This window comes from Pavona decussata, unplaced genomic scaffold, assembly GCF_977016875.1.
Source record: "Pavona decussata unplaced genomic scaffold, jaPavDecu1.1 SCAFFOLD_16, whole genome shotgun sequence".
In the NCBI taxonomy this organism is placed as follows: Eukaryota; Metazoa; Cnidaria; class Anthozoa; order Scleractinia; family Agariciidae; genus Pavona; species Pavona decussata.
Genome location: NW_028145439.1, coordinates 3,624,705 through 3,637,930, shown reverse-complemented (window position 1 = coordinate 3,637,930; position 13,226 = coordinate 3,624,705). Strand labels below are relative to the sequence as shown.

General features: G+C 38.3%; 1 protein-coding gene across 1 annotated transcript; it reads left to right on the top strand.

Annotated features, from left to right (window-relative positions):
- Positions 1–377: 377 nt before the first annotated feature.
- Positions 378–7,701, top strand: LOC146487402 (uncharacterized). The gene is made up of 2 exons (XM_085088397.1): positions 378–1,157; positions 4,611–7,701. Exons 1-2 carry the CDS (start codon positions 686–688, stop codon positions 5,399–5,401), a joined length of 1,263 nt encoding a protein of 420 aa, XP_084944523.1. The 5' UTR covers positions 378–685; the 3' UTR covers positions 5,402–7,701.
- The last annotated feature ends 5,525 nt before the right edge of the window (positions 7,702–13,226 follow it).

Sequence of the window (13,226 nt, the reverse complement as noted above, 5' to 3'; positions counted from 1 at the left end):
AAATGCACCATTTGAAATATTTTTTTCTAAAAAGCATTTAATTATTTTGTTGTAGAACTTATAATAAAAGCCAGTATTTTGTAATTTGTAGACCTTGTAATCCTGAAGTGAGACCTATTGAATCAGAGCTAAGAGATTTGTACAGTACAGCCCTAGCTGAGGTGCCATTTGTTTCAAATGTGTACAAGGTGACTACATTCACAAGAGTCAAATGTTTGAGCCAGTAGACAAATCATCAGGATGGTCTGGAGCGCTTTTAAAAATACTTCTAGGCTGCTACTAGGGTTCTTCGTGAGAGCATAAATTAACACCACCCCACCCTCCTTAGGACGGTTAAGTTTCACGCTACCACTCCCCCGTGAAACGTAAATGAAAGTCGGAGAGAACATGAGGGAAAGAGACATGGCGGGCGCACACACGATACGAAACACATTAGTTAAACGGTGGTGGAGTTTCTGCAGTGTCTAAATTCTACGAAACACTATATATTCAGGAGTATCTTTTGCATTAGCAGTAAAAAAAATTATGGTAATTCAATTTCGTCTCGTTCGGAAGACATGTAATCGAAGATGTTGCATTGACACGTCAGCTGCTGTGATTTAGGGAGGCAATTTTAACGGTTTTCAAATCAGCGATCTTTCTTCCCTAGAGGTACGTGCATGTGAACATTGTAACTCGACTTCAGATGAATCTGTCGTGGATTTTACGGCGAACGTTTCGAGTGCGATCGTTCAAAAGAACACTGATATTTCTAGTGGTTATTCTAGTGCAAGTGTGGCTTGCAATTCCGATACTCTTTAGCAAACGGGGTAGCGGCAAGTGGCCAAAAGAGTTCAATGTTGTTTTTCCGGAAAACTTCGAAGCGCCCTTCGTTCCCCTGGTGATTTTCAGCTCTTACAGACCTCAGTATTTGGAAAGAACGTTGGAGTCGATTGCTTCGTCTGGCAGCATTGTTCCAAGCACTCCTTGTCTGTTTATATTACATCACACTAAAGCTTCCTCTATGGAGGACATTAATGAAACATACAAAGTGTTGGGCAAGATCACGTTTTGTAGAAAGCTTGTGTGGACATTTGGAAATGAAAAGGAAGAGCGCACTCCAGAAGTACTCAAAGCTCACTGGTGGAACACATTGAAAAAGGTTTTTGATGAACAAGGTAATAGAGGAAACTAAGGGTATATAAAAAACTGAGTCCCTGATAGATGGATGTTGAACCCCTTACATTCAGGTTCAGGGTCCCAGCTAGGCATGTTACTCCTCTTGCTTAGTTTGAGCCAAGTTCTCCAAACCCCTAACCCTATAACAGAAGCCTGGCAGTCTGGGGCACCCAAGAAAATGCTCTGGGTGCATTTCCTCTATTTGTGTTATGTCACAATAATGTATTTCTTTCTAAGAGCCAATTTTCTATATTTTTGGCCACGTTGCTTACCAGAATTTACTCTGGTAGAGTCTCTGGTGTTGGAGTTCAGTGCCAAACAAAATAATCATTTTGTTTAATTGGGTTTCTAAAATATTAACATCCTGTCCTGGCAAAATAATACACCCAGTCAAATTTAAGGGGTAAAGTGTGGGTAGCTACTGTCATATTTTCAGTCTTTCATTCTTTTTGTTTGTAAATTTTCCTGCTCAGTGTTGTGTTTAAATTGGCCTTTTTCATGGTAAAGATGCATAAGTGAAAGCGGAGCTTCACGGAAGATGGATAATCCATCTCAGACATACAATTCATCCTTAAACTCCGCCTCAACAGATGGATAATCAGATGGATAAAATCAGATTATCCATCTAAAATTGTCTAAAGCAGTTTATTATAACCATCCCATTTTTACACTACAATGGCTAATCCATCCACCTGAGACAGATAATCTGTCTCTAGTGTGAAAATAGCCATTGACAGATAATTGCATCATAAAACCAATAACTGTATGTTTACCAACCATTAGCTATAACGTTTAATAATTATTGTGTATCAGTTGTATCATTGAAATTATTCTATATCAGATTACCGTAGTTATTCAAACACTGAAAATAGAATGGATTTGATACCATATTGTTGTCTGTGCCCTCCTCCTTTAAAGGTTAAATGATGGGAATTTAATAATAATAATAATAATGATGATGATAATAATAATAATTAATTAATTTTTATTGTGCTTTTGAACATGCAATGATCAAAAGTTCATTTATTTGCAATATTAGAATATACTCAATTAATGCACTTTGTCCAACTATTCTACATCAGATTTCCATAGTGATACAAGTTTCACTCTACAATGTATTTGAGAGCTTATTTGTTTGCCCTTCTTTTGAAAATTTTGGCAGTCATAGCAGTTTAACTTGTCATTTGAAATCTTTGCTAGTCTCTAACTCAGCCTATATTTCATTTTGGGTCATTACCCGGGGGGGGGGGGGTACTCCCTTATATGGGCCATATAGGTATGTGCAGCGCCAAAGGGTATAGTTTTTCGGCTGTTTTGGTCATAAATAGGGTATCGCTTTTGGCCATTTTGTCGCCATTTTGGTAATAAATAGGGTATAGATTTTTGCACTCTAGTCCTGGGTTCGATTTTTTTTTTTGGGAGTACCCTCCCTCCCCCCCCTCCCCCCCCCCCCCCCGGTCATTATTCAATGCTTCTCCCCACTGATGGCTGCAGAAATCTGAACCACATTCCTTGCTAAATACCAGAAAGAAATGTGGTTCATATTTCAGCAGTCACTGGTGGAGAGAAGCATGGTATTATGATGGCAAACAATGGCTGCATAGGAGGCTGAAGCTGGACTGGCCCAGTAGCTTGGTTTGCTGGGTCTTGTTATTTCCTAAGCCTTTAACCCCCAATATCAAAATTATGTCAAATTCTTCTATCTTGTCCCCTTACTTTTCTTATAAAAGTACTGGGGAGAAGTTATAAAAATATCAAGCAAATTCACCTTGGGTGATCATATCCTTAATTCTCATGACCTCAGGGGTTGTATAAGCATCGATATAACAAGGAGAAATTTGATGCTGATTACTGTTAGGGCTTAAAGGGTTAAATGCACTGACACTCTCAGCCTAGCGCCAGTTGTTCAAAGGCCGGATAACTTTATCCGCTGGATAAGGCACTATTCAGGGTCTAAAATATACTTCACGTTAAACGTTGTCCAAGGTTTTCGTACACTCTCAAACTTAACTGTGGTTAGAGTGTGTATATTTGCTTGTACGAGAGGAGATACTGAAATCTTTGCACAGATTGAAACTGTCGGATAGTGACTTATTCACTGGATAAAGTTATCCGGCCTTTGAACAACTGGGGCCTGATTTCATGTAGCTTGGATCCTAGCATCCAAGCAACACTTTATTTTAGATAAAGTTTGCCCAATGCATGTAAGTCAATCTTTCTCTTCTGACTTCTTACTGCTTTATGTTGAGAGCACAACATCAATTTTAGTCTGTGAACAGACTCCCAAGTGGGATATAGGTCGAAAAGGAACATCGGCGAGGGGAGCGCGGTATGGGGGCTGAGGCCGATTTTTGTCTTCGCCCTATTCCCCACTTGGGAGAATGTTCACAGGCTAATAAATTTAAATTTTGCTTTCAGACATTTCTGTCTCCACATATTAATATTCTAAGTATTTTTTTGCAGGGTAAATTATTTTGTTTTTGTTATTTAAACTTGAAGAAAGATTGTCAGATCAATAATAATTGATAACAAGATGCCCCTCTAATGGCATTACACGGAATGCTTAATGTAGCCCCAATTATTCCCCATTGTATGTTTCGCAGATATTTAAAAACTATCCTCCCTTGGCAATTGAAATAATTGTCTGAATGGTTTTATTCAGATATATTGCATGATACTTATCGTTGTGTTACTAGGAATCATACCAGAAATAACTATGCAAAAGTCATGACCCCGCTGAACTGGTCTGGCCTCCTCTAGCTCTAATCCTTCGCGTTGATTATTCGATCTCTTTTTTAAAGCGGAGTTTCTTTGCTGTGAACTCTCCCAATTTCCACCATTTCAACTGTCGAGTACTACCTAGAAGTTATTATTTTGATTTACTGCTTGAAAAAGGTTTGTTTTCTCTCTGAAAACGGCAGATCAGAAGTCTTAAATTCATACATGTGGCTGCATTGAACAAAAACAACTTTTCGAAATGATGACTTGCTTTGACGTCACACAGGTAGAGATAAGTGGGTCCCCTCCCTTGTGATATACGCACCGATAATGGATTTCGATTGGGCTGTTTTTGTTCAAGACAATCAGAACAATAAATCCCTTCTGGGAGAGGGCAGAATTTAATCAAGGTTTACTGAATAAATCAAATGATAATTTGACGTCACACAAAAAGGGATGAGTGGGTCCCCTCTCTCGTGATATGTGCCCGAAAAATAGATTTTGATTGGCCTGCTTTTGTTGAAGACAATCAGAACAATACATCCCTACCAGGGGAAGGCATATTTTAATGCATAAATTAATGTGGCGATTTCTAATTCTGACTACGAGGAAGAAAAAAAAAAGATACCCGACCGAAACCTAGACACGACCTGCCCTGCAGGCATTCCGTGTAATAATAATAATACTAATAATTCCTACTTTTAATTTGTTTGATTTTTTTTTCTATGCTTTAGATGCCTTTCAGTTAAAGGAAAATGAAACCTTCAGTGGGGACGTGCTCTTTGTTGAAGATGACATTGTGGTTGCACCAGATTTTATGGAAGTCTTGTGGTTCTCCCTTCTTGTCAAAAACTCTGTTGCCAACATCCATTTTAGCACCCTGCAAGGTGTGGGAGAGGAGAATTTAGTTGATCATCAACCAGATACTTTTGTCATCAGTCAGGTGCCTCTTGTTCAAAGTATTGGTTATGCTTTCAACTCTTCTGTGTGGGAATATATCAAAACATTTCAGGAAGATGCACTGGGTCATGCAGAAAAGGATTGGCCACTCTATCTAGGCTTGATGTTGTTGTACAACCGTAATGCGACTGTCTTTCGAATTGCGTCGCCGACCATCAGTCGTATTTGGCATGTCGGCGATAATGACTTGGGCTCTACTGGTGATCCACAGACAAGCACTGGTTACAAGCCTGACATGCTCCCTCCTTGGAAACGTGCACGGGAGCAAAGATTCCTAAATCGACACAAGGCAAATGTGTTGCCTGGCATTAGGGACATACACGGCAGGTTGTGCCATCCTTGTGAAATGGAATTAAGAACGTACAAGTTTTCCGGGGGAAGCTATAATTGTCGTTGCCTGTGCCCTACAAGCAACATACAGAAATACATGAACTGGCAGATGGCTGCATTTTCATCAAATGTTGATTCAGGAATGCACTGCACACTTGTGTCGCATTTAATGACCATGGTTGTGTTTGTCTTGGTTGGTATATTTTTGTTTGGGTATCTTATGTCAACACGTTGATCTTGCTTCAAGCTGGAGGTGTGATCACTAATAATATAATTGTTTTGTCAAGTGCAAAAGGTCTGGTTGAGTTTCATAAGAAGAACGAAACTTTAGTGCATACACCTTTTAGTCATGTTCAAAGTCAAATACAGAATCATTTATTAACATTTTACATTTAGCAGTCTGAAGATAGAAATTACAAACAGTATCTATAATTAGAATATAAATTTCTAGCAAAAATAACTAACCCTAATTTAATTTACTGATTAAGATAAAAAGATAACTAAATAAAACTACCATCTGATGAAGTTTTAAAATTCCAGACTAGAAATAATACAAATGACAATATTAGAAAAAATACAGGTGATACTGTATATCATAATATATTATTATTGTTGAGTGACAGTAGACAAACAGCTGTTTATTTTTGAGCCCAGTTTCGTGCACAAGTTTTATACATCAACTTTGAAGGCTTGTTAGTAATAGGTTTAAGAGCCTGGCGTCTAATGGCATTAGAATCCAAACTCCTTCAAACTAATTCTAATTTGGCATGCAGACTGGTTATCATGTCTTTTAATAAGAAGAGTAAATCCATATTTAGTTTTGTCTTAACCCTTTAAGCCCTAACAGTGATCAGCATCAAATTTCTTCTTGTACTATCAATGCTTATTCAACCCCTGAGGTCATGAATGAGAACGATCACCAAAGGTGAATTTTCTTGATATTTTAATAACTTCTCCCCAGTAATTTTATAAGAAAAGTATGGGGACAAGACAGGAGAATTTTTCTTTGATATTAGGGATTAAAGGGTTAATGTTTTTAAACATGAATATTCTTCCCACTGCCCTGTCTATATTTCCCATAGTACTTGGTAGGAAAAATCAAGGCATTTCTTCTTAAGTGATCACTTTTGCTATTCTCATCACCTATGTGTTTGATCTAGTGGTGAGGTTGTAAAGAGAAATTATGTGTTGATCACCATTTGTGCTTAGTGTTTAAGTGTAATGGCCTTAGCTCCCATGAGTCTCCTGAAGCTCAGTGGTCGGAGCATCTGAAATAGTAATCTGAAGGTCTTAGGTTCGACTCCTGATAGGAGCACTTGGATTTCCTTTTTCTGAGTTTTCCTGTGTTACTCATTGAATAATACTTCTCAACAGTTCATTACTTTTCATCTTGAGCAATTAAAACAAAGAAGAGTTGATTCTTGGTTGGCATGATTTCTTTACTTTTGATGAAAACAGAAAACAAAGCATTCATGCCTTTCTTGATTTTTGTTTCAGTAAATTCAAGACATCGGGTCAAAAAATAAATAATATATAACTTCACTTCAAAGATGACATCCAGTCTGTTTGCCAAAACGGAGCTGATTTGGAACAATCCAGATTCCAGGGTCAAAATTAACAATGGTTTAATGTGCTTCTTCTACCTAGTCCTTCAATCAAATAGAATAACACTGTTGAATCATGGGCTATAGGAAACATGGGTTTCGACTAAATGAAGATTACATTTATCTCAAATAAAGCTGAATAACTCACGATGAAGTAGACTTTTCTCTTTTTTGGTCGTTTTCTCTCATTTATTATAAATATATATTATTCAGATCTATACACCTGTATCATTTGTTTAGTCTTGGCAACCTAGCATCCTATTTGAATCTCAGGCGCAGACGCTAAGCGCGCGAGCGTTAACCCAAAAAAGAATTATGAGTTAACACTTGTGCGCTTAGCACCCACGCCTGGGATTTGAGTAGGATGCTCAGTTACCAAGACTAAATAAATGCTTGTGGTGTAGTTCTGAATCCCAACGGCACGTTGTTAGGGTTATTCTAAAAGAAATAAATAGGGAGAAACGACCAGAAAATATAAGATACTACTTCAGTGTGACTAATTCAACTTTATTTAAGATAAATATAACCTTTCTTGAGTCAAAACCCTTGTTTCCTAAAGCCTATGGTTGAATGTAAGAGCCTCATCCTCATCCTCAGAGACCCAGGGGCAGATGGTGGAGACAAGTACAAAGTCAAAACAGGCATGAAAAAATTTCATTAGAAAAAGTATGGAGGAACAATTTCCTCATCTAGTTTATTCCCACCCATTACAACTTTCTCCTTGTCCCCACTATTTGCCCCTGGGTCTCCGAAAATGTAGCCTGCAAATGCAGACGTATCTCTGGCTATCGCTTCTCTCCACTGAGGAGGAGTGACAGCCGGAAATACATCTGCGTTTGCAGACTACCGAGGATAGAGCAACAGATACATACATTTAAAAATGTATTCTAGAAGTTAGTATATCATCGGAAGTAAAAGGAATTCACAGTTACCTTTGAGAAAGTGTATGACAAAGCTGTACTTACATGTAGTGGATGATTACACAAAAATTGCCTCTAGCCAAACGTCAGCTCCCTGTTACAATAATTTGTAGTTGCTGAAAACACCCTAACTCCCCCACAGTAGGATACCCTCACCCCATCCTTCTGGAAATTTCAATTTAGCTTCATACTTTCCTATCAATTTTTTGGTCTTCAAGGCCCCCCACCCCCCTAGAATTTCCAATGCCTTCTACTGGGGAGACAGGGTATGGATATATATTTTTTGGAACTACACAATTTGAAGCTACGATGTAGTCATTTTAATCTCCCGAAATCTCTCTAATTTTGCTTCGGTTCTAAATTGAAGGAACCGGTGCAGAAATAGAGATTTGCAAGAAGTAATCAAGAGTACAAAGGGGCATTTTACAAGTCAGCTTGAAAAAGCTACAAGGGGCTAATTTTGGGTTAGTGGTATTTTTAACATATCATGCACTTTCCCATAATTTGTTTTTGTGACATCGCTCTTCACCACTTAGCCTGTGAACAGCCTCCAAGTGGGGTATTTAACAAATAGATTCCATTTTGCCGTGCGTCTGTACTCTGATAACGCACAGATGACGTCAAAACATGGTGAGAACAAAGACGAGCTAAGAGCCGCAGGCGAGTAGCGTGACTGATGTTCTCACCACGTTTTGACGTCCTCTGTGCGTTATCAGAGTACAGACCCACGTAAAAATGGAATCTTTTTGTTTTATACAATAACCAAGACATTTCAACACATTTCGTGAGCGAGTATCGCGTTGCCTAAGCTGAGTCAAAACTTTTCCAGCAAACTCAGTTTTAGACTACTACACACATGCAATTGTGATCTTCTAAATTAGAGTATAATCCGAAAGAATTTCACTAACAATTTTTTCAAAACTAACCTTTATTCCAGAGAAAATCCAAAATATTACAGCATGCAAGTCGCTTCATTGCAATTTGAAATCGATTACTCGCCATTACCGGATTTTTATCGGCGACATATTTCGAAAAATATTTGCTTCGTTTCCACGTCACATCAAAGTTCTAGCTTTCCTATCCTGGTTGACGTCACCCTCAACGGTCTTTGTCCAATTTTTTATTGGGCAGTTTACCTTTCCTGCGAAAATTTGCCTGTTTTTGTCCGCTACTCGCAAAAACAGTTTGCAAAACTTTGTTGGCCAGTCGCACTGGCTGGACTCTAGACTCTGATCACGTGCGCCGGTCACACCACTCGATGACGTCAATCGTGCGTCTATACTCTAATCATACACTCCTCTAGACCAATCAAAACGCGAGTTTTACACAGTTCATTGTATAAAGGGCCTTCACCGTATATCCCACTTAGGAGCCTGTCGACAGGCTATTTACCACTCTATTCGTAGTGCTGTGGAATTGTTTCATTAATTTAAGCCCTAGCACCCTTCTACTAAGCCCGCAAGAGCAGATGTCTCTCCCAAAAGGTGGAAAGAGCGTCACAGTCTATTATTTTTCTCTTGGTATTGTGATTACTTTCAGTCAGGCTCGCAAAAAGAAACCAACGCTGTGCAAATATATCCCAAGTCGAAGAGATTATTTTAAACTTGAAAATAATTTTTGACTGAATGAACACTCCAGTTTTTTATCTATGAAGTCTTTATTAAATCAGTCACAACAAAGATGTGACTTCACAATCAATAACCAATCATATCCAGCGGGTGAGATCGGACGTCAGCATATACAAGGCGCCTCTCCTCAGTCCATATGTGATCTCACCCCACCCACCCAGACCAATACACACAGACCAGACCACAACCCCGGGAACTACGTCCCCTGCTCTTTACGAACAGTGAGTGGGTTCTTTAACGTCCCACAGAGTTATTACGAACAAGGGTTATGTTTACTTCAATTGAATAGTTTTTTTTTTTTTCTTTAATTAGAGAAAACAGAAGCAATGTAGGGGCACCAAACAGTTTGTTTTGGTAGCAGGACTGTTACTAGGCCTCAGTTAGCTCAGATTAGAATTCAAATTTCAAACTTTTTCACTACCCACATTTGATAGCGAGGTGGTGAGGATGCCTAAAGAGAAGCCGAGAGGCAGGGTCCCAATGGGGGTCTTTGGACCTCTAGAAATGTTTTGCCTTGGAGCCCGTAGCCTGAAGCAATAATATTATTGTTTCTTTGGAGCCCAGACAAAAAAATACTGATCTGGCTAACGTGAGCCCTGGAATTAAGTTGTGGAACCCAAAAGTCCGGATTTTTCTGTCTTCAGGGCCCTTTAATTTTATTCCAGAGACCTGCAGCCTAAAACCCCTCTGGCACCCATAAAGGCTTCCTTGTTACAGTTGTTACAATCATTTATCTGTGATTTATAACTAGAGTTTCCCTGGAAATAATGTGATGGAATATCTTAAGCCTGGTGAAGAAATGAGAATGATGTAATATTCAGTAAATGACACAGGCATACTCGGAAAAAAATCCGAGTGCTCCATCAGGAGTCGAACTTAAGACCTTCCGATTAGAGTTTCCCTTTCTCAAAGTTACGCGACATGGAGGCACAATTTTTTTGATATCTTTTGTTTGCAGAGGAGTAAGAGTGCCATTTAGAGAGCAAAATGAAAGCCAACAGAAGCTCAGCTCCCTTAAATTTTATTTCGCTTTTTATTCAGCTGAACAATTGGCGAAGAATTTTTGAAAAAAGGGATGGTCTTCAAAGATGCTAATTATAAACAAATGAATGCTAGTATAAATATATATTTTTTAATTCAGTTATTGTAATCAGTGAATTTTACTCTATGCGCTGTTCACACCAAAGCTCAATCTCGTGCCCAGAGTAATCGGGCTCTTTGGCCAGCGGTTGGTCGCCAGGAGAGACTCCTGGGTAATCAAAATTAAAAAAAATTTCATTGGCTATTCCCTGCCGGCTCCCCCTTGGATTTTGAGTACCACATTGAAAACATTTAGTTGACTTCAATATAGGAAACTGACAGGTATTTCTTTGTGTTTTAGATTATTGTTTTCCTTCCCTGTATTGTTTTGAGCTTTTTGTTGCCTTTGTTTTACGTAAACTCCTATCAGGTCTCAAATTCGTGAACATAGCAAAAAATCAAGCAAGACGATCACTCCTCTCTAGTCTCACATTCTTGAAAATGGCCGAAAATCAAGCAATAACCGGCTCACTCCGTTCTGGTCTCAAATTCCCCAAAATAGCCAAAAATATAATAAGTTCACTCCTTTCTGGTCTCATTCGTGAAAACAGGTAAAAATTCACTAAGTTCAATTTGAATTTGAAGCCATAAAGGAATGAACTTGTTTCTCGATTTTCGGCCATTCTCAAGGATTTTAGTCCAGAAAGGAGGAGACTTGTTGTTTGATTTTTAAATATTTTTACGAATTTGAGACCAAAAGGGAGTGAACGTATTGCTCGATTTTTGACTGTGTTAACGATTTTGAGACCAGAAAGTAATGTATTTCTTGCTCGATTTTTGGCTATTTTCACGAGTTTAAGACAAGAAAAGAATAAACTTATTGCTCGATTTTTAGCTATTTTCACAAATTTGAGACCATAAAGGAATGAACTTTTTGGCTATTTTTGCGAATTAAAAAAAAACCAAAGGAATGAACCTATTGCTCGATTTTTGACTATTTTCACGAAATTGAGACAATAAAGGAATGAACTTGTTTCTCGATATTTGGCTATTTTAAAAGTTTAGACCAGATAGGAATGAACTTATACCTTGATTTTTGACTACTTTCACGAATTGGAAACGATAAAGGAATGAACTTATCGCTCGATTTTTTGGCTACTTGCAATAATTTGAGACAAGAAAGGTATGAACATATCGTTCAATTTTTGGCCATTTTAACGAATTTGAGAGCAGTAAGGAATGAACTTATTGCTCGACGTTTTGCTATTTTCACAAAATTTAGACCAGAAAGGAGCTCAGTTATTGTTCGATTTTTGGCTCTTTTGACAAATCTGAGACCAAAAACGAATGACCTTGTTTCTCGATTTGTGGCCATTTTCATGGATTTTAGAGAAGAAAGAAATGCACTTACTGCTCGATTTTTAACTATATATTTTCACGAATTTGAGACCAGAAAAGAATGAACTTAAAGCTTGATTTGTGGCTATTTTCACGAATTTGACACCAGAAAGGAAAGCACTTATTGCTTGATTTGCTATTTTCATGAATTTGAGACCAGCAAGGAATGAACTTATTAATTGAATGTTGGCCAGTTTTACGGATTTTAGACCAGAAAGGAATCAAAATTATTCCTCGATTTTTGGCTCTTTCCACGAATTTGAGACCGGAAAGGAGTTAAGTTATTTTTCCATTTTTGGGTATTTTGACGAATCTAAGATCAAAAAGGAATGAGCTTTGTACGGCAAGCCAGCACTAAACTATATTTTGTTTGAAGGGACCAACTGGAAGGCAGTTGACGTTTACTCAACAGGATATCAATACAACATAAGACAACACAACACAGCAAAGCACGATACGATACAATGCGAAGCCTTATTCAATTTTAAATCCGCCATTGCTTTACAAAATGTTTTGGATATGAATTGTTTCTGAAGAGTTTCGAAAGAATTTTTGTTTCCAAGAAAGATATTTCGTTTCTACGGATTTTAAACCAGAAAGGAATGAACTTATCGGACAGAATTGATGTAAAAATAAATAGCAAAAAGTGTCAAAAATGGTTTTACACAGACGTTTCGGGTATATAACCATTGAAATACGCGCATCTGAATGGTAGCGCGAGCTAACATTGATGTAAAGTCCATCCGGCTGAACAGTTCCAAGTTGTGAGATCAACCTCATTTGACGCTGCTTGCGCTGGAGGTTTGTCCCATTGCATAACTAAATACCCTGCACCCGGATATCTGAGAAACTGTGACCCGTGGAGTTGAAATGTTGGACCACAGGCAACCCAGGAGTGTTGTTGCGGATACTACGTAAGTGTTCGCTAAAACGACTCCCAAGGCTCCGCCCGGTTTCACCAATGTAAAGAATGGTAGGGTATCTGTTACAGGACATGCAGTACACAACATCACTGGACTGGCAGGTAAAATGGCCACGAATTTTGTGATCAGAAAGGAATGAATTTAGCGCTCCATTTTGCGATATTATCAAGAATCTGAAAGTAGAAAAGAATGAACTTATTGCTCGATATTTACCAATTGCATGAATTTGAGAGGCACAAAGGAATGAACCTGCTTCTCGATTTTTGGCTATTTTCGCGAATTTGAGACCAGAGAGGGATGAACTTATTGGTCGATTTTTTGTTATTTTCATGAATTTAAGGCAAGAGAGGAATGATCTCATAGGTTGATATTTGGCTAATTTAACGAGTTTTTGAGCACGAAGGAATGAACTTATTTCTCGATTTTTTTGCAATATTTTCAAATATTTGAGATTTTGGGCTACTTTCACGAATTTGAGATCATCAGGAATTGTCGCGCAGGAATTGTCGCGCGCAAGCATTAAGGTTAATCCCCGAAGCTTTATACGGGAATCGAACACTAAAATGT